A 21,970-nucleotide genomic window follows, 5' to 3' on the forward strand; every position below is an offset into this window, starting at 1 on the left:
CAAAGAGGACGGTGGTGTGAAAATCCTGCAAGTAAGACCTGCTGTCAGAGTCCTAATCACAATTAGCTGGGCTGTAAACCCATTAGCCCCAAGGGGGGGAGACCAAACGCTGACAGAATTATTGCTGAAGCTCCCTGATTGCAAACGATCCCTCAGAGAACAAAAGGGTGGAGCCCTCGTTCCCAAATCATGAATGGAAATAAACCTCTGCTATTTCCCTATGAAATGATGCTGGATGTGTTGAAATGGGAAAATACACAATTTCACATCTCAGTGAAGTTGCAAGATTCTCCCTGGTCTTAGTGGTTAAGGAGATAACGGGTTTCCTGGATGTAGAAAGTCGGATGACGCAACAAAGGCTCGCTCGCCCTTCCACGTTATAAAACATTCTGCTGGAAGTTAATGACTGATTGCAACAGCCAGTTATTCCAACTTGGAAGAGAAGGAGAGCAACCCGCTGGCAGACAAAACAACGTCACGTGACTCCCCCTGGAATGAATCACCTGCAGTGTCAGCCTTTTCAAAGCAGCTCCTCTTATTTGATGTTAAGCCCCCGAACCGTCCGGGCCGTCGGAGGTCTGGCCGGCAGATAGAAACGTCTGAAGTTATTACAGCAGTCAGGTAAAAAGTGTGTGGCGACGTGGACCTGTAATGGGGGTGGAGAGCCGTGCCAGCAGCAGCTAATGAAGGCGTCTCAGGGAGTACTAAAGAGTCTACGTGACACTACTCCTGATTTGCCCGTCTGAGGACACAGATCAATTAATACATTAACAAACCATCGCAAGCACTTCATTGTGCAATATGAAACCCGGCGGCCCGGACTCGCTGCCCTGCCATCCAGAATAGCTGATCAGCCTCTCTGTTCGTTATGAATTCCAACAATCCCGTCTAAGGTTTTCTTTTTATTATTCTGCCTCAACACGGCTCTGCGGCGCACATATATGGAGCGTGAAATAAAAACCATATATGAATTCGTCAGGCTCATCCTGTAAAATACTGTAATGCACCACAGATGACCCAATCACAGCAGCCGGCACAGTGGCCACAGATAAACCATCTCCAGACGTCTGTTATGTTCTTCGCCGATAAATAAAAACATTGCATTAATGCAGGCAAAACGCATCATGGCACAGCCGACTGCTTTGGTCGAGGAAGTCGAACGTAAAGCATCGCCATGCCATATATATATCCAGTCTCCCCATTACCACCATCTCTACTCGACAGCAAGGGCCCTGCACTGCTAAATTATTCATCACACTGAGGGGAGGACAGAAGCATGCATGGTTTCTCCACTCCATGCCTCTCTTCCCTTTTTCTCCCTGTCTCTAATTCAAAGGAACAGCAGGCTGGAGAGAATGATATACAGGCCATCTCTCCATCACCGTGTGGCCATGTCGCCTCCACTTCCTCCAATTACACCGAAGCAGCGGAGGTTGGAGTTTTTCAGGCCGTGCTCCGCTACAGGCCAGACGGTTGCTAGGCTCGCCTGCCGTGCACATGTGGAGGGTGGCACCCACGGGTCCCATGCATAACCCGGGACGTCTTTGTATACACATTCATCTATATCAGTGGGCAACAGGGAAATGTAAGCCAAAGGTAATTGCCCTGGATGAGAACATCTGCTTGGTGAATAAATATTCTAATGAGGGAAGCTTGTGGGTTCCCCAGACTGATGCGCGGCTGACAGGCGTCCAGAGGGACCACAGGTAATGCTCGCCACCTGCAGTTCAAACGGCAGGCGGTCGCCCTTCTTCGTGGGGCTAAACGACGGCCGAGCCGACTAACATGCACAGGCAACCTCAGCGGATACCAGATGTGGGAAAGCAGATTTCTTACTGATCCCCCACCTTCTCAAAGGCGATCTTTCAACAGAAAAAAATTACAAATGAAGCTGCGGGAGATGACGACCACCCGACTCTACCTTGCTGGGGATGTTTGTCACTTCTTCTGCTACATGGTTCCATTTTCTACCTCCTGCTGTGAATCAGACTGTCAGGACGTTGGTTGAAAAACAACCCGAGTATGTGCCATTGCTATCTTTTCTTGTTTTGCATTTGAACTCTCATGTAATTTCCACACTGCTGGACTTTCTTTTTTTTATATTTTGTTTGTTTACTATTCTATAATTGCTAATGTCTTTCATTGTTAATAATTTGACCATTCTCTTAAAAGTTATTGATGTTTTTATGAGTGCTTTATGAAGGTTTGTGAACATGACCCGCTATCATTGCAACCCCAACCTCTTTACAGGGAAGCAGAAGACCCCGCCTATTCAGACAGGCCAACAATTCCCTTAAACGACCCCCTTTCAGAGGCATAGACAGGTATGGAGCATTGCAGGCTAACAAACGAAGCCAAAATGACCCCCATTCCAAAGGGTTGGACCCGTTCGTCCGTTTCAATTTGCAAAAACAAGGCCTTGTTGGGCTGCTGGATAAAACCTGGAACTCAGCGCTATTTCTGACATTTTGAATTGAAAAGGCTTCCTGGATGGAAGAGAAACGTCTTCAAACTTGGAAATTGAAGTCCAGTGGATTTTTTGTTGTTGTCTTTTTTACACATTTTTGGAACGACTATGACCTGGATGACTGAGAATCTTTACCAGCATGAGGTATGTGAACCTACGGAGCCCCTAAAGCAGTGGTTCTCAAACTTTTTCTGTCATTCCCCACTTTGGACAAGGGGGAATTTTCAAGCCCCGCCTGTCCCCATCGCCCCAACACAATGCTAATGAAATATGCAACAATCTTAAAATGTTCCAATTTTACTGAAGTAACAAGTAGTATCTAAATACAAACTATCTACATCAAATAACAGCAAGCTAAAAAATAAAGAAAATAAAAATGCAGCTGTGTCAAAATTTGTATCAAGCTCAAAGATAGAAAAAATTAAAGTGCCACTCTGCAATCTGTTAATAAAAGAAAAGAAGTGAAATCCATCTGGCAAGACAGGTCTATTTATCCCTGCATTAGTGGCTGCAATGAGCCTGTTTTGCATTGCACAGTTTCTCAAAACGGGGTTGCAGGCTTGATACTGCCACTCTCAAGTCATGCTCAATGTTCAGCTGAGATCTGTATTTTGTTTTCATTGAAGCAACAGCTGAAAAGCCCATCTCACAGAGATATGATGTGGCAAAGGGAAGAAGAATGCACACAGCTCTCTGCCCGATGAGTGGATACTCCCTCTCCACTCCTAACCAGAATTCACTATTAGTCTGAGCATTAAACCTGAGCTTCAGGGTGGAGTCAGACGTCATTTCAATAAACTGGTCCTCCTCAGCAGACCTAAAATCAGCAGGTGCTGCAGACAGAATAGGAAAAAATAGACTTACTTTATTTTTCATTGCATAATAAACTAATAAAATATTTCAAATTCAGTTATTTATGATCAACCTGCGCCGTCAATCCCGGCGCATGTGCGCTTTATTTGCAGTCTGGACGCTAAAGTTAAACATGCTGTGTCTCTGCTCTGACTGCAGCGCTGAGAGGGACTCCTGCGATAGCGGGGGAGAACGGGGTTGGGACGGAGGAGGCGCCCCACGGCAGCACCTGCCGCTGGAGGACAAGAAAAGGAACGATACGTGCTTTCACGTAAGAGTCTCCAAAAGTCGCTAGATTTGTCGCTAGTCGCTTTTTTGAAAAAGAGTCGCTGGAGGGGTCTGAAATATAGCGACAAAGTCGCTGAGTTGGCAACACTGGGGCGCGAAAGTTTATTCCGTTACAAATAATATGCCGACGTCACGTCAATAATTATTTTGGCACTTCAGTTCCAGGTGAAATGTTTCTCATATCTAATGTTCTTTTAATTAGACTGCATGTAGGCTAGTAATGATTACTTTGTGGGTTTGATTGGTCTAAAAAGCGGCAACATACAGCTATAAGGACAGTTTGCTCTCACACGTTCTACATTTATAGTCACACACACACACACACACACACACCGGAACTTGGCGCGCCCCACCTGTCACGTCTCAATTCCCCACCAGTGGGTCGCGCCACACACTTTGAGAACCGCGGCCCTAAAGGGACATGAAGGAAAAAGATAAACTTTTGCGAGATCCTGCAAAACTTTTGCAAGATCTCGCAAAAGTATTGCGAGATCTCGCAAAAAATAAACTTTTGCAAGATCCTGCGATACTTTTGCAAGATCTCGCAAAAGTATTGCGGGATCTCACAAAAGTTCTTTTTTCCCCTCCATGTCCCTTTAGGGGCTCCGTATGAACCAAATCTGATTTCGCTTATAATAGTTCATCAGTTCTAAACCAAATTTATCAGGGGATAAAATAAATGAAGCAAAAATTTTAAATGAGCTAAAGAGCCTCTTGCAGCTCAGGACACCTAAGATGTAGCAGATAAAAACGCCTATCCTCTCTGAATATGTCTAAAAATGGGACAACTTCATTTTTAAACTTCATTTAAACTTCATTTTAAACTTCACAACTTCATTTTTTATTTGAAAATAAAAATAAATGAAATTATTCACAGGGACCAATCAGTTATGGTTACTGTGTCAGCGCATATCATTAAAAATGTATTTAGCCATGACAAGGGCCAGTTGTATAGGGGCCCTAGCACCTGTTGGCCCCCATTTAGAGCTGCCCATTCTTTGAACTCTTTCTACAGTGTCCTTCAACAACAACAATGAATTGTCTTTCTTGTCCAGCAATAGGCCGATGCTAACTTAAGCTACCACAGGGTCTGATCTACAGTACAGGGTGAATATTCAAGCCCCCATCAACATGGTTCAATCACGCTTTAGTTTGTTCATCTTTGTCCTAAAAAGACTATTTAATATTGATTAACATATAGTTTATTAATGTTTGAATCATTTATAAACTGCATCCAAACCATTTATAAAAGGTAAATAAATTATTTATTAAGTTCTTAAGACGTTGAAGTTAGCAGAGCAATGTAACCTGTTTACTTTTTATAACTGGTTCAGATGCAGTTTAGGATGATTAACATTAACAAACCATCATAAAATCATAAATAAATGCTCATTTTGCCGTATATAAATGATGGTTATTGTGAAGTGTTACCAATTCTTCTCATACAATGAATAAAGAGCATCATTCTGCAGAAACTTCCCCGATTTGGTTTTTCTGCACAAGCATTCAAATAAAACGGGAGGAAAAAACATCGTTATAAAACATTAAATCAGATTTTTGTTCATAAATATGTGGTTTTATGGATGTATTGAGGTATCGTCTGTCTAAGCTTTTATGTTAAATTTGATTTAAATAATCTATTAAGGTTGGAATAAAGTCATTTTTTAACCTCTATGGTGTACAGAACTGAACCTTATGGCCGCTTTTTTGCACCATAAGTTTTTGCACTACTAATATTGATTGTTCCGGATTTTTTAATTTTTCTCTTTGCATTGATAAATCTTAACACAACTGTTATTTATTAACTAATGTTATTCATTTCAGCTACAATCTCATTCTCATTGTAAGCTGTATGCATGCATACAAAATTACAAAGTTTGTCTAAGTCTAGGAAACAGATGATGAAGCGAGGCATGGGGCATAAGTCAGTCTGGTACACTGCAAAAACGATCTAGAAATAAGTAAAAAATGTCTTAAATTAAGTGTATTTATCCTTAATTTGAGAAGGTAAATGAGATAATTTGCCAATGGAATGAGAATTTTTACTCCTAAAATAAGATAATTAGATAATACGCACTTAAAATAAGACAATGTAGTTGTGTTTTCTTATTTTAAGTGTAAATTGTCTCATCTAGATTTCGTTTTTTTGCAGTGTAATGATTAATACATTCAGGTCTACAACAGCACTGCAAAAACGATCTAGATATAAGTAAAGATTTCTTAAATTAAGTGTATTTCATCTTAATTTGACTAGGTAAAGGAGATAATTTGCCAATGGAATGAGTATTTTTACTCTTAAAATAAGATAGTTAGATAAAATGTACTTGAAATAAGACAATGCAATTATGTTTTCTTATTTTAAATATAAATTGTCTTGTTCCATTGGCAAAATGTCTCTTTTTCCTCCTCAATTCAAGAACAAATGCACTTATTTTAAGAAAAAATTACTTATCTAGATTTAGATTTTTTCCAGTGAGACCGGACCAATCACAGCATGGGAGGCGGACCATAATGGAACATTTTGGTAAATATCACAGTCAGGGTTTCAGCTGCAACAGAGCAATGCTCTAATGATGCCCTTTATCATGACCCGAAACCGACCGTTGGATAAATTAAATGAATAAAAATGATTTAAAGAGTTATCTGATTGGCTCTCAACTGTTTGCGCCGTCTTTGTTTGTCCCACCTTTTAAACCGGGCTCTAACGGCTCCATTCCAGGTGAGAATGCTGTTTACACGGCATACATCAATCTGGCTGGAGAGGCTAACTGGATCACCTGTTACCAGTAAGCAGCAGCGTTCCCTCATACATTCCTCTTTCCTTCTTTACTGTGAATAAACACACAGAAAGCTGATAGTTAGCTCTAAATCTCTTTATGACTTTTCTTTCTTTTCTTTTATTGATTTAAATCACTAGTCTTGATAATAAAGTCACATTATTATTGTCTGGATCTCTTTTAGTTTTTAAAGTTTTGTAGCAGAGCTGATTTTTTTCTCTAATTCATCTTTACTCCACCTGCACTGCAAAAAATTGAAATCTAAGTAAGTTTATTTTTCTTTAAAAAAAGAGCATTTCTTTCTTGAATTAAGCAGCTAAGTGATACACTTTGCCAATGGAATAAGGCAATTTACATATAAAATAAGAATAAACAATTGCTTTGTCTTATTCCAAGTGGATATTATCTAATTATCTTATTTTAAGAGTAAAAATACTCATTCCATTGGCAAATCTTATTATTTACTTGCTTGAATTATGCTAAATACACTAATTTTAAGACATTTTTACTTGTTTCCAGATCGTTTTTGCAGTGTGACAACTAAAAGTTTTTGTTTCCTATTTTTGTTTTGTGTCAGAAGAACGTTTTATCCAAATTTAAAATGCGAAAGAGTTAAGACGGGGGGAAAAAAAGTTGTAAGAAAGCAGGAAGCGAGTGAAGAAAGTAAGAGTTTTATTCAGCGTGACGCTAATGGATCCGCAGTTAAACATATGCGACGAGTCGCAGATGCTTCTCCTTTAATGTGAGGAGAGGAGAGCCACTGGAGCTGACGAGGCCCGATGCTCCTCTGATGAAGCTGCAGGGCTGTAAACTGTCAGCATCGCTGCTTCAGCCCACATCTGCGTCTGGTCGTCAGTCTGTGTTGCTGGAGGGTAGGGGGGGTGGGTGGAAAAAGGTGAGTTAGGCCAGGAGACCGCGATGGGTGCAGGAAAGAGGCTGGAGCGAGGCCTCGGAGCGAGCCTGCGATTGTTTTCCTAAAGTTACGACATGATTTGGAAATCACAGCCCTTCCCATCACTTCCAGAACTTTACAAATGCTTCAGATATCAGATCGGTTGTCTACTAGACAGTAACTTTGGCCTCAGAACATCCTCTCTACCCTGGAAATCTGAGCTTTGAATCAATACCTACTGCATGCTTGGCATACTTTAGTTATTCATCCTTTGTTTTGTTTTTTTTTTCACTTACAAGTAAGAGAAAATGTTTTAGGTATAAAGTCATATATAATGGATTCATCCACATGAAATCACCGCCCCTCCCCAAAAAAAGATGTACTCTCCCCAGAAATCTGAACTCACGATCAATACTTCCACACACACACACCATCTACAGGAGACACATCAATAACTGCATTACGGCTCAGACTGTTTACTGTGGCAACGCTGCAAATATTCATTTGCTTTGTGTTTGTGTGAAGGTAGGAACTCCAAGTTAGCAAACCAGTGGAGGATTAAAATGATCTGCAGGCAGCATTAGCGGCATATGGAAGAGGAAAAAGCAGCGAGGTCTGGGCGGGTACTGTGGTGAGAATACAAACCACCGAGGAGACAAAACCAATCTGACTAATCACACATGATCTCAAAGAGAATTAATCAGCAGCTCTGGTTAACAATCCCCTAATCATCCTCATTCTGCGTTTTAATGCCGATTAATTTATGAAACGCAGCCCGACTGCCATGTATGGAGAAGCGAAAACAACATGTGAGAACCCAAGGCAGACCTGGAGATCATAATATGACCCCCCCCCTCCCTCCCTGCAGATTCCAAGCCGGCCGCTTTTGCTGTCAATCGAAGTTGAGGAACAGGACTTGCTCCAATATTTCCCCCCATTTAAGGGTTGAATAAAAGTGAGACGTAAACACAGGCCTCCATGGTATCTTGCTGCGGTGCCCAGGCATCGATAACACACACAGAAGTGGAAGAGCCATCAGCTTTCCAGACAGCGAACAGCATCAGGCTGAAAAAGGCGCCGGCAGCCTTCAGTACTCACCCAAAAGTACATCATCATGTTTGGAGCGGGACAGGTGTGGGCAGGCGAGGGCAGGAGAGTGGGACCGAGCACCGGGACCAGTCCAGCCAGTGTGGGAGTCACGGGGAGGGGAGGGGGGTCCAGGTGTTTGGACTTAGAGCTCTACTCGTCCTTGGTCCACGGAGGAAAGCTCTTCTCAACTCTTCAGTGCGGCTCGACTTGAGGCTCACCTCCGCCTCCTCTTCTTCTTCTTCTTTCACTAAAAGCACCTTTTTTTCTTCAGATATTTTTTAAGCCCCCTTCTTCCTCCTCTTCCTCCTCTTCTGAGCCAACACGAGAAAGAAGGAAAAGCAGACAGGAGAAGGGAAAGAGAGCTGAGGAGGTGTTGTAACCTCTTTTTTCTTTTGACACTCTTCCACTCCACTTGCCTCTCCACACCACTCACTTTGAGACTCTCCCTCCCTCCCTCCGTTCCTCTCTCTCTCTCTCTCTCTCTCGCTCCTGTGCTGTCTCTTATTGGTGAATGTGAAATCAGTCGGTACGGCGCCGAGGCTCAACTAGAGCAGCAGGAGCAGCAGCCTGCGCTTGACAGCTGCCTCCAGCGTTCCTCCACCGGAGCTGTGTTGCTCTGCATAGAGGAGTGCGCCGCACAATACGGGATCCTGCAGACGGTACTGTAAAATTCAGCGTCCCGGGGAAGGGGAGGGGAGAAAGGGGGTTGAGGGACAGAGAGAGAGAAATGGGGGTGCAGGAAGCTGGTGGTGGAAATCTCTGCAGGGGGGGGGGGGTAAGGATGGTACTGGTGATGGTAGAGGACTAACGGATCACTCCTCTTTCTCCTCCTAACTGAACTTAAGTTGTTGCAGTTTTAGTTGATCGAACAGAAGAAGAAAGACAAAGAAATGTTTAGGGGGGGGTTTTCAAGAATGAAAAACAAAATATATATATATTCAAATTTAGCTGCTGAGCTTCATCACAAGCTCTCCAATTCTCCCTTCATCTTCCTCTGTCGACGTATAGTGACCGGAAGTGTTTCTGGTTGAAAAACACCCTTTTTTCCCCCCCAGGTGATGCGTATTGGCAGATCAGAGGCCAGATGAAGTTGGTGTGAAACGCCTCTGTGTGCCAAGCTATATTGCATTACATGCTTTAGTGTGTTTTCTATCTGGCGGCTATAAAGGAGGGACGGATGGCGGCGGCGGACGTAGCGTTGGAGAATAGGAGGCGATGGGAGGGCTCGCTATCTTCTAGACAGCGCTGTAACAATGAGCCTGCATCAGCAATTTTCAAAACATATCATCAATACCCGACTGGGAGCTCACGCTTTTAAATATTAACCCCGTGGCCAGCAGGGCCAGGCTGCAGAGCGCCCAGAGTGGTTTTGCGGCATCCTCTGGCACAGGATCATCCAATAAAAGGCATCCTAGGGGATGAGCTAATTTGCCGTAGGATCTTAAAGAACATTTGCCAGCTAGAGAGCATGTTGCCATAATGAACTGAGCAGATATACTCAGGTGTGTTATCCATAAGCAGGGTTTGAAGCTGATACACAAGGGGCCTCCTTCATAAAACCTTACTATAGTCTCGAATTTATCTCCTGTTTTGTTTAGAAAAGCACAACTAGCTCATCTTAACTCACAGTAGCACTAGAATTTTGCAGCAATTCCTACACGTCCGGCACAACAGCATGGATTTACATTAGCAATCACAGAGTGGATAACCTCCACACTCCTCCATCAATCTGTGATGGCAAATAAAAATGAAATGCACTTCTCAGGCAACTCAGATTAAAGATCACGCTTTTATCAAATACTGAAGTCTATTTCAAGTCCTGCTCATAAATAACTGAAGGGGAAAGAGGGAAGAAAAGAGGGTGGAGGGCAGACAGGCAGAGGTGCTGAGGGTGTAGACGGTTGTGCTGCTGAGGGCAGCTCAGTTTAGAGGGAAAAAAGATGGAAAATAAGGTTCAGGCACCATTTATGGCCCAGTAATCCTCACATCTCCACCCTGCCAACGTCCTTCAGTTACACATGAAAACGGCGTTTTGGGTGAAGACAGAGTTAATCGGGGTGAATATGGGATCTTCCTCACTTCCTGTCACTCTGAGTTGCACTTTTTTCCCGCGCTCAACACTACTTACCAGGGATGCGAGCGGCTTTCCCAGGCATTTAGATTTCCCACCATCGTCTAGACACTCCCAAGAGATCCTGCCATCCATTACAAAGATGGAGCTTTCAAAGAGAAGAGGAAGCCAGGGCCTCACACAGAGTGCGTTCCGCCTAAAATGTCCGTCTAAGTCCGATCTCCTCTGACTCCATATCTGCTCCTTGAATATTTCATGACCATCTCACCTCTGCTCTGCAGCTCACTGCTATGCACAGAACAACTTCTGCCAACCTACTCCAGATCCCATCATTAGAAAGACTTCGGAGGAAACAAGGTTCCCTGTGGAGCGCCGCGCCGTTTTTATGGTCCGTTCGGCCTTCTTGTCCTCATTCATCAATCCGTGGCTTCTCCTCTCAGCCCAGTCTCAGCTGGTGGACGCCCCGGTGGGGTCTGTTCAAACCCGGAGAAGGATGTAGCTCCATCCCGAATCTCCCAGGCATTTTATTTTATTTTTTTCCAATCACACACTTCACTTTATAGACTGACCCCCTTTACAACCAGGTGGAAAGGATCTGAAGCTCTGCTCGTTTTATCCCTTTATGTGTCTTCATCAGCCCCACAGGTGGCTATCGATGTTTTTACCTCACATACATCACATCAAGCAGGTTTCACACAGGGAAACAAAAATACTCTTTACAGCTCTTTGTTTTTACCCTTGAATCACTCAGTCAGAACAAATACAGCTTCATTTTTTTGCAAAAAAGTTTCATTCATTAATTGAAACTTTCTGAGGCTATTTTATTTTCTCTCTAATAATGTATTCAGTATAATTAAACCTGTTTCTTTTTGCTTCCTTTGGAGGCTGCGAGGCGTGTCGTCCCTATTGAAGGTGTAGTGGACCATTTTTCTGTCAATTTAGGTAAGAAACATCAAAGTGACTTTCCAAATAACTATGGATCTGCAAGACCATCCTACCTTCTTCTCAAGGGGAGCATCTATCCAATGTGAGTGATCATCAGCTAAAAATGTTTGCATTACACTGTCAGTCACCAACGGTAAATCTTATTGATGGGCCCTTGGCTGGTCCCCTACAATTCCCTTTTAAACATCAATATTTGAACAAAAAATTCAAAAAATTGTCTAATTTGTGGACATTAAGATCTAAAGAAAAGCATCATCTCCTTGTCAGACCCTGTAATTCAGTGAAAGGATGGAGTCAGAGTAAAAAAAAAATATGCAAGAGGAGATGACTCCAGTAGCTGGATGTTGGAGGGGATTTCGCTTGTAGTTGCAGGGAAGTGAGTGCCATTCGGCTGGCGTTTGACTGGGTAGGGCCATTTTGAATGGTACTGTAAACAGTCGAATAGCGCTTACACATCAAGAGGAAACTTGCGGGAAATGAGGCGCACAATGATGTTGGGTAAATAGGTCACACAGATCGGCATTAGGGTAAATCCCCCAGAACTCGGAGATGCCGAGTATGACTTTAGGACTTGATAGATAAACCAGGAAGTGCTGCCTGAAAACTGTCGTGTTGTCCACAACTGTGGAGGGAAATTCGTTCCCCTATTGTTGCACGCAAGGAACACTTTCTGCAAATCGAAATTTGAGAAAAATGATGCAATCTAGAAATTAAACAGAATTACTTGATCATAAGAAAGTTTTTAGGGTAACTTTTTAGTATTCTAAGCTTTTTTTCCATTTGTTTTATCATAAGAAAAATCATCAATGTAAAAAATGCATTTACACTACCCTTGAAAAACCGATCCATGCCAAGACCGGTCCTTTAATGTAGAATGAGAACCGAGCTCGGCCTGGTTAACTGATCGGAGCTCGGTTCTTACGACCGTTTACACATCACGCTATCTCGGTTCCTTGATTCCTCGCCTCCTAGTGACGATCTGCGGTACTACTGCCAGTATTGAAGGAGGAAATCAAGCAGTTGATGGCGGTAATGCACCGAAAGTTGTTTGCCAACCGCCATAAAACACAACAAGAAGAAGACAAAGGAGGAGTGAATCAAGCAAATCAAAATGGCCGTCACATTCAGAAAGTACTTTGGTGTTATTGTTTAAAATGCCATTATTTAAAATGAGAAGATGTCGATTGTTGTTTATAGTTGAGGAAGAAGTCGTTCTTCTTCTTCTGTTTCTGGAGGGGCATTAACGGCAACTACTGGAATGGAGTGTGAATCGGGATGTGCAGCCAGACGGAGATGACGCGTTCTGCTCATGCGCTCTTGTTATCAGAGAACCGAGCCAGGGAAAAACCGAGCCAAGCCCACCTCTGGAACTGGTCTGGAGTTAGCTCGGTCTGGTTGTGTCTAGCTAGGTTTAGTTCAATTTGCTTTCCATTTACACACGATAAGTTATCTCAGTTACTGAGCTCGGACCGGTCTCGGCATGTTTTTTTAAGGATAGTGTAAATGGGGTAATAGTGTTCTGATGGGTAAAGCCGGGCATACACTGTACGACTTTTGCTCTTTTCAGGCCGATTCTTCAGTCGTGCAAGAATTTTTTTCGATTGGGCCGACTTTCAGCCTCATCCTGCGTCTTGTAGTGTACTGGGGGGGAAACAAGGGGCAATCAGCCTCTCACTGCTACCTCCCAATCAGGAATCATAAAGTTTGGGAGAAAATCAAACGTCTGAAATTCAGTCGTCCGTCGTGAGGTGTTCGTGGACAATTCCTGCTGTTGACGCAGATTTACCAGAACCTCGATCACTGCATATGTGAAAACAAAGGAGTTCCTCTTCTTCTTCATTCAACGATTAACGAGTCCGACCAGTGTAATCTCTCGGCGCTAAGTACGACATGTGGTTTTTGGACGTACAGTGTGGGAAGGTAGATCGCATCAGAACATCGGGTCACACAGTGTGAGAACACACATTGTGAACTGTCAACTTTTAAATCCTGCGGTTTCGTCTACAGTTTGAGCTGTAGCTGCGTGCAACGATTGAAAATATTGCAGAGTGTATGCCGAGCCTAAAAGTGTGGCTAACAAGAACCAGACTATGTGGAGCCTGTAGTTCAACAATTCTCATGCATTATTCACCACAGTCGACAGGTTAACAAACCCTCCTATCTCCGTGGCCAATTAACTTCCATCTAAAAGGCCTGCAATGACTTTGCTAAGTTCTTTACTGAGAACATACAAGGTGTGTCAAAAATGTAGGTCTTCCTCCTGTATTTACATTTTCATGAAAAGATGCTAAGAGTAGTCTACCTTGTCATCACCGTTCTCATTCTATTCCACCAACAAATGCATTCGAACAATCAGAGACTCACCTGCAGGGAGTCGATAAATGTGGCTCATTGCTTAACCTTTTACCTGCTGTGTACGAGACCAGGAAACACTGATAAATTCAACATGGATAACAGCTAATGTTGCTAATGCTGCATCCACATGAACATGCATAACCACGAGTCAAACTATTGTGCATATTTAAAAAGGGCCCAAATAAGCTTATTTCATTTTTTTTTATTTTACAAAATGATTAAACACAAATTTTAAGACAATATTAGAAAGATTGTCTAAATAAAATATCAGGTTTTGACTTTTTTCAGGCAGCATCAAATATTGTAATGTTTTTTGTTTTGTTTTTTTACATGGTTTTTAGATCATTGAGAAGACAACACATAAAACAGATATATTATACAGATACAGATCATCTGTTCTAGGTTGTGTCCCTCTCTTCTTGTCCCGTTTCTTCTTGTTTTCCTCTCTATGTTTTGCACTCAGCTGACTTTTCATGCTGTCTCTAAAGGAATGAAAGATTTTTTCCAAGCACTAAGCTCACTTAGCTGATTGCTCCTTCCTGTGTTTCCAAAAAGGCCAAAGTAAATAACCCAGTCCTTCTTTTCACTGTAGACAAGCCATGATCTGCTTCTCTGTTCTCCATTTTTCATTTGGATGAAATAATAGCTGCATGAATCATGACAGCAGACAAGATAGAGGAGAGCAGGAGGCGGGGTTACCAATCTACTCGCTCTGGAGAGCAGAGTTCGCTGCTTTTAGATGTTGTCTCCAAAGTCTCCAGTAGCAGAAAAAAGTCGCCAGATTTGGCGCTAGGAGCTTTTTAGAAATCAAAGTGCTAGAGGGGTCTGAAAAGTGGCTAAATATAGCGACTAAAGCGCTAAGTTGGCAACACTGCTCTTTGCATGGTTTGTTTTCAAATGGTTTGCTGCTGTCTGTTTGGACCTTTCTGAACATGTGCAGCAAATGGACTGATCCAATATGGTGGACACTGAATGGGGGGCTGAGACACACTTATTATTAGCTATCTGATAGCATTTTAGGTAAAGGATTTTTATCAAAACATAATTAATGTGCACAAAAAAGGAATTGTTGTATTAACCATGCATGTAAACAGAGTTTTATGGGGCCCCCAGGAACTTGGGGCCCTAGGCAACTGTCCAACTATCAGAAAGCCAGAATAGGATCAGAGATAAATAAAGATCTAGCTACGATTTTAAGCATTTATCACAATTGCTCCGTTCAAAATGTGCAAATATTCAGATTTTTTGAGATGATTTAAAAGCCGCCTCTAATTTGATGGTTCAACCAGGACAAAATTACCAATCACATTAATTTAGATTTTGTTTGAAGCTAAAATGTTTACAAAAAAGCATGAAGAAGTGTATCAGACCAAAAAACAGCCGCAGTTGCTCTTGCATTAACAGAGAGGCTGCAGCATCCCCCCCCCCCCCTCACTCGGGTTGAATTTGGGATTGAACATGAGAGGCTTTTAACATTTAAAAAAAATATATCTTTAAATTAGTGATGGGTTCGACTTTCAGCTCTGACTTACTGCAAAGACAAAAAAAAAAAAAAAAAGCGAAACTGGGTTATACCACCGAGGCGTCCTGACAGCCAGTAACTAAAAAAACATGACGTTACCTAATTCTGCGTCTCCAGCTTTCTGACATACACTGTACATTTAGCCTCCAAAATGGTGATGCTTTGCTTCCATCCCTGGAAGATATCATTAAACATCATTTGTAGGCATACATTACACTACAGGCAGCAAATCGTCCATCTGGTAATAGTGGAACGCACTGTCTGGGAGACAATAAATTCATTGTATGCTGCTGCACATAAACAATCCCTCTGATGTAATGCCTCCGTGTAGACATACAAAAAGTACATTAAACATAGCTGTGTGCTCAGACTGTATGTAGTGTTAATAATGCAGTGTTTACATCTTGGCATTGAGCAGTCAGTGCTGGCCTGAGGGTACAAACTGGCAGGGCTGTGCAGTAATTAGGGGCTGTGTGTTGGGGATGTGAAGGCTCGCAGCGTGTCGTGCTGATCCCACCGCTGGGCAGGCCTGGTGTGTCGCAGGCAGGGAGTGCTGCACGGAGCTGCACCTTTCTGTCGCAGCGAGGAGTCGTACCTTCCACTGAAAGCAACGACTCCCGTGGACTGTGGCGCTCTGCCGGAGAGGATGCAGAGGACGTTAACGCCATGACAGCGGGAGAGTTAGCTGTCCTTGCAGCAGGAGGAATTCGTGTTTCTGCAGAGTTCTACGGTGAGACTTGTTTACATGTTCTTCATAAAAAAAAAGGTACAACAGAAAATAATTATCTCTGCATATTTTTCCGAACCTGATTTCTTCGCTTGTATCTTGTTTGTGTTAGATGCTAATTATGCTTATTTTTGTCTTTTCACCCTCATGTTTGCTCTGGATCCCCGCTGCTCTGTAGCCATTACCGTTGAACCTCTAATAAATCAGATCACTTTGGATTCTAGAGACTAAAAATCAGGCTTCAGCAGCATCACCATCCCTTTCTCTTTATTCGATTTCTGTCGATTATTTCTAGGGGACCATCCCACACACTGGTTTAAGTATAAAAATCACTTCTCTGTGTTGCAGCTCGACTACTTTATGACTCCAAGGGCAGGGAGTGATTTTATGCTAAATGCATAATTCATGGAAAAAGTTTAGAGACACACCAGCAATTTAGCACCGAATTCCAATAAAGTTGGGGGACTTGCAAGGGACAGATTAACGAGAGACAGTTAAACTCAGAAGAATGAGAAATCTTGAGTTCCAACCCATAAGTACGGGTGAATCTGCAGAAACGCTGAATCCTACATTTCCCATAGTGCAACACTGCAGGGAATGTCATCTGGATGTTTGATTCATCTTAAAAATGAGGCGGGCATGAAAGATTTTTACTATTTTCTCTGTTAATATCCGGCTGTTTTGCTGCTCTAGATCCATTTATTCCAGTGGAAAAGAAAAACAAACAAAAAAAAAGTTGAATAAGTTTTCAGATTTCTGTGTTCTTCTTGTAACAAATAATAGATGGGCGGAAAACTTTTAAGTGATATTAATTCTGGCCTAAATTGGGTTATATTTCTGCAGCCAAATGCAAATTTCAGAAATTTTCTCCACTGCAAATATTCACCTAAAACCAAAATCAGGAATCTGCTTTCAAATATATTTTTCTCAGTGAACGAGATCAGAAGTTTAAATCCAATCTTTAAGGTATTGTGTAACTCTGAAATCTTTCTCTAGGGCTGCAACTAATAATTATTAAACCATACATTTTTGGATAAATCGATTATTATTCAGAGGACAAAAAAAATCCCTAAAAAGATTTGATATACAAGTTAAATCAGGTAAAGCTAAAACTGCCATGGGTTCAATGTAGAGCATATTAAAGGTACACTATGCAACCGGTGTTGATTTTCCAGCGAGGCTCCCCCCAGAGGGCGAAAGTAAAAGTGCACTGTCGTAAATATGCTCAGCTGTTCTCCTGGTTTCTCCGTCAAGCCAGGCGCCGTTGTTTTGAGCTTAGCAGACAGGCGAACGCAACGAATCACCATGTCTACTGCGGTAAGTGACTATTTTGTTCCAATTTTCGAGTTTGAAAATTTAGCATGTTTTCATACATTATTTGTTATGCATGTGTCTAAATAACAAAGATTATAGTTAGCCAAGTTCTCGCCTTAAAGCAAGACCGACTCTCGCGATGCACGAGACTTCTGAGCCTGTGGGTGCGGGCCGAGGGCTCCTGCAATTGCAAGTACGGTATTTCCCCTACAGACCACCAGGGCGGCCGAGAAAACCTTTGTTCGACCTGAAATGACTCATTTAATCATCCAAAACGTTATGGAACACATTAATTAACTGAAAAATGTTGCATAGTGTGCCTTTAAAGGACAAAAAAAATCCTAAATCAAAGTGTTTGCATGTTTTTTGTTACAATTTTAAAACATTTACCCCTTTGAGTTGGATGCCCTTATATGTATCTATATCTATATATTTATGTATATAGAAAAATATATATTTTTTTTATTAATTTTTTTATAAATATGTATAGAAAGATATATATATATATATAGCCTATATATATGTATATATATATGTATATAGATATATATATATCTATCTAAACTGGCTTCTACTGTACATTTTTTTTTGTTTTAACTTCTCTTGTTTTTTTGTTTTTTTTTATGCATTTGTGTGTCGTTACTAACCTCCCTCCCCCTTAATGCTAACACCTTTTAAAAGCCTAACCAGGGACGAAAGGCTGCAAATTAGCCCATGGCTACAAGCCTTATGTACTTGGACATCGGCCACCTGTTTGGTTGCAATGTTTAATTGTACTGTCCCTGTCAAATAAACAAATAAATAAAATAAATACTTATCTATCTATAAATATATGTCTATATGCAGCATATATACTGATCAAAAACATATAAAAAAATAAAAAATATGCAAAAATAAGGAATATTTGTATTAACTACACATGTAAAGACAGTTTTATGGGGCCCCAGGAACTTGGGGCAACTGCCTGTTATTGCCTAATGGTAAATCCCCCCTAATAGTGTATCCCTAACTTTATCCTATATCAAAATGAATCTTTTTACCTTCCATATTCATTAAAAAAGTGCAGTCTTCACTGCGCTCCTTCATCCTATATCACATTAACATCCAGACCCTGACTGGCTGATGCGATGCAAATTGAAAAAAAAGATGTTTGTAGCTCCAGTAAAATTCCCATCATGCCCACTGTGGGTTTTTCTTTATTATTTTCACCCAGCGATACCATCTGCATCACTAGAAAGACATGGATCACATCACAAACTGCTCCTCATTGCAGCTATAACATGCGACTTGAATCATTCACGTTTGATGTGAGTGCATTATAAGTCAGGGCTGCTAGAATATTCTTGCTTTTGTCAGGTGACCTGTAGAAGTATAATAAGGATGGAACCAAATGTTCTGTTGGGTTCACAAGAATCCTGGTTCTGACAGGTCAAGTTTGGATAAAACTTTCACACTTAGTTTGCAGAGTAGAAACTAGTGCAGATCTGTCAGTAAAGGCCAGCTTTTCAGTGACATTTATGACAAAACTACAAGAAATAAATATCAAATAATGGTTGATGGTATTTCCTCTCCTCTGGTCCGCTGTGTATTTATTAGTGCATATCTTACATCAGATATATGTTTCTCTGCCCGGCCTGCAGACAGTCTTACAGAGTCCTGAGGAGAAGGTTTTATTTTCGTTTGGAAGCGTTGCCCTGCAAGCAAAACCCAACTGGAATCCAGACAGCCTCTTGCATCTCTGTTTGACATCAATTGATAATCAAACAAGCCTTTGCATTAGACATTTATGAGATCAGCTGAATTATCTATTTAATGTAACCCAATTATATGCAACCCTCGTGCACCAATCAACACTAATTCGTGACTCATAAATGACAGCTTCAGCGACAGATTGAATCAATAACAAACACTGATAAAAAGAAACAAAAAAACGTGCAACCCCGCTTGGAAAGAGGGTAATTAAGGAGAAGAAAAAGTGGGTTGGATTTATTTTTCTTTGGGAAAATTGCTGTGAGATTTCCCCTGCATTGCAGCAACAATGAGCACGAGGGTTAAACCGTCAGCTTCCCTTTAACAATCAGAGTTAAGACATCTGTCATTAATTGTTAACGCAAGCTTCAACTGCTCTAGTTCTTCATTAAACCCATGTAATTATTTAACCAAACATCCTGAATTATTCAGTCAACCCATTTCTCTGTAACTGCAATGGTTTTTGAGCCTCAACGGAGGTAACAGTGTTTAAACAGAAATCTTTTATCATGTATGATGTTCAGAAAAGGAGAGTTTTCTGGGGCTAAATCCACAGCAGAGGTCATGCCGTGGCATCCTGTCCACAGAAACTCCTCCAACACATGTCAGCAGAACAACCTTAAAAAAAAAAAAAACAGCCCATTACAGGCTTCTGGGAACCCCGCACACCTGATGTCTGCAGGATTGAGCTCGACTGCGTTTAAAACTTTGGACAAAACGAAGGTAAGTGTGCACAGAGGGGCCCAGCTGCTCTTACCAGTCTCGTAAAGAGGGGCACTCCCAAATGCCAGAGGTGATCGTTCAGCAGTCCGCTGTACACCACGTTCCCGAAGACGGCAATGCTTCCTGACTTACACAACGTGTTTCCTGCAGGGACACAAAGAAACACAGGCACACGTCAGTGAAACGGACAAGCAGCAGCAAGGGGCGACTGCAGGCGCTCCGGCAACGGAACGCTCTGCAAGGAACGGGGGAGAGAATAACCAAGGAGCAAATTAAATCAAAGGAAATCATTGTGCAGGAAGCGAAATAATAGAGAATGCTACATCGATTGTTATAAACATTGATTTGAGCTGTTTATTGACCTTCTATATAACGACAAATGCACATAGATGGCTCTTCTAAAATCAATAAAAGGTGGCACAGAAAGAGACTGAATTACAGGATCAACACAGACACAAATGCTCACGCATCACGACAAATACCATCACATTAAAACATTTCACTCGGTTTCTATAGGTTCCATCATTTTGACTCCACTCAAAGCCTCAAAGTTTTACATCGGTTTAGAAAGCAGGAACTTTCCAGAGGCAGAGGAGTTCCCCAGTGAGCACAGGAACCAGCTGATAAATCTTTCAGTCTGATAAGAACTCGAAACTTCCTGGTTTATATGACCGGGAGATTCTGGCCTTCAAATCAAGGTGATAATAGAAAAAAAAAAGAAAGAGAGGGAGGGAGAAAAAAGAAATATTTTCAGGGCTGTGCACGATCGAGCGACGTTAATATTTATGTGAAAGTTGAACCTGAGGTACCTGAACTCGGCTCAGCTCATAGTGGCAACGTTAAATGATGTTCTGGCTAAGTGTGAACATCTGCTGGAGAGTCAGAGAATTTCTGGGGAATGTTTCGCAATATTCAAGGCGTATTACTCCAAGTCATGTATTTAGACAATTTCTGTCCCTCTATAGAACCGTTTTTAGATTGATAGGTTTTTATCTTAAACATTAAACCTCACTTTTATAATTAGTTCCATCAAATATTAAAAGTCTGAGTTTGAGGCAATATATGTATGACCAAATAAGGACAGAAGCTACTTCGAACTTCCAAGGTCTTCTATAATTTACCACCCTTCCTCTGTTGGTAGGTAGATTCTGTCTGTCTGTCTGTCTGTCTGTCTGTCTGTCTGTCTATCTATCTATCTATCTATCTAAAGGGTTGACGTTAAGGATTTTTACCACTTGCCCTTTGGGCAAGTGACTTTCACATTTCATTTGCCCAGAAACAATTTTTACTTGCCCAGTATACTTTCTAGCTTGTTTGTCGTTTTGGTAACTAGATCAAAATCACCGCTAGGTGGACAAAAATCACGCCATCTAGTGGAAAATCACGCGTTTTTTTTTAAATCACGAGCGGGCAACGCTTGTAGGTCATTTTCAGCGAATGTCGCTGATTTTAAAGAAATTTTGAGTGATACATTTTTTTTTTGCGGTCATTGCACTTGTCCGACAGGCAAATGCAATGAAATTTTGACTCTCCTGACTATAAAAACTACTTGCCCCGGGCGATCGGGCAATGGTTAACATCGAGCCCTCTATCTATCTATCTATCTATCTATCTATCTATCTATCTATCTATCTATCTATCTATCTATCTATCTACACTGCAAAAACAATCCAGAAATAAGTAAAAAATGGCTTAAATTAAGTATATTTAGCCTTAATTTGAGCAGGTAAATAAGATGATTTGCCAATGGAATGAGTATTTTCACTCTTAAAATAAGATAGTTAGATAATATTTACTTGAAATAAGACGATAAAATAGTTTTTTCTTATTTTAAAAGGAAATTGTCTTGTTCCATTGGCAAAGTGTCTTACTTACCTCCTCAAATCAAGGAAAAACACACTTATTTTAAGAAAAAATAACTTATTGAGATTTATATTTTTTGCAGTGTATCTATCTATCTATCTATCTATGGGGTTGACGTTAAGGATTTTTACCACTTGCCCTTCGGGCAAGTGACTTTCACATTTCATTTGCCCAGAAACAATTTTTACTTGCCCAGTATACTTTCTAGCTTGTTTCTCGTTTTGGTAACTACATCAAAATTACCGCTAGGGGGACAAAAATCCCGCCATCTGGTGGAAAATCACGCGTGTTTTTTTAAATCACGAGCCGGCAACGCTTGTGGGTCATTTTCAGCGA

The 21,970-nt window shown here is 41.4% G+C and overlaps 1 protein-coding gene across 8 annotated transcripts in view; it reads right to left on the reverse strand.

Moving 5' to 3' along the window:
- The window catches only part of rbfox3a (RNA binding fox-1 homolog 3a), a 389,771-nt gene that overhangs the window by 193,533 nt on the left and 174,268 nt on the right, over positions 1-21,970 (reverse strand). For 7 of the 8 annotated variants that reach the window (XR_005281053.1, XM_038288300.1, XM_038288303.1 and 4 more), the window contains exon 2: positions 19,806-19,915. Coding sequence is in view for 7 of the 8 variants with exons in the window: in XM_038288300.1 (XP_038144228.1) it covers positions 19,806-19,915 (110 nt within the window). In the remaining variant the exon portion in view is untranslated. Of the gene's footprint in view, positions 1-8,374; positions 8,992-19,805; positions 19,916-21,970 lie in introns of those variants that run through there. The other variant, XM_038288304.1, reaches the window with a different exon arrangement.

This window comes from Cyprinodon tularosa, unplaced genomic scaffold (genome assembly GCF_016077235.1).
Source record: "Cyprinodon tularosa strain WSP-4 unplaced genomic scaffold, ASM1607723v1 ctg250, whole genome shotgun sequence".
NCBI classification, from domain to species: domain Eukaryota; kingdom Metazoa; phylum Chordata; class Actinopteri; order Cyprinodontiformes; family Cyprinodontidae; genus Cyprinodon; species Cyprinodon tularosa.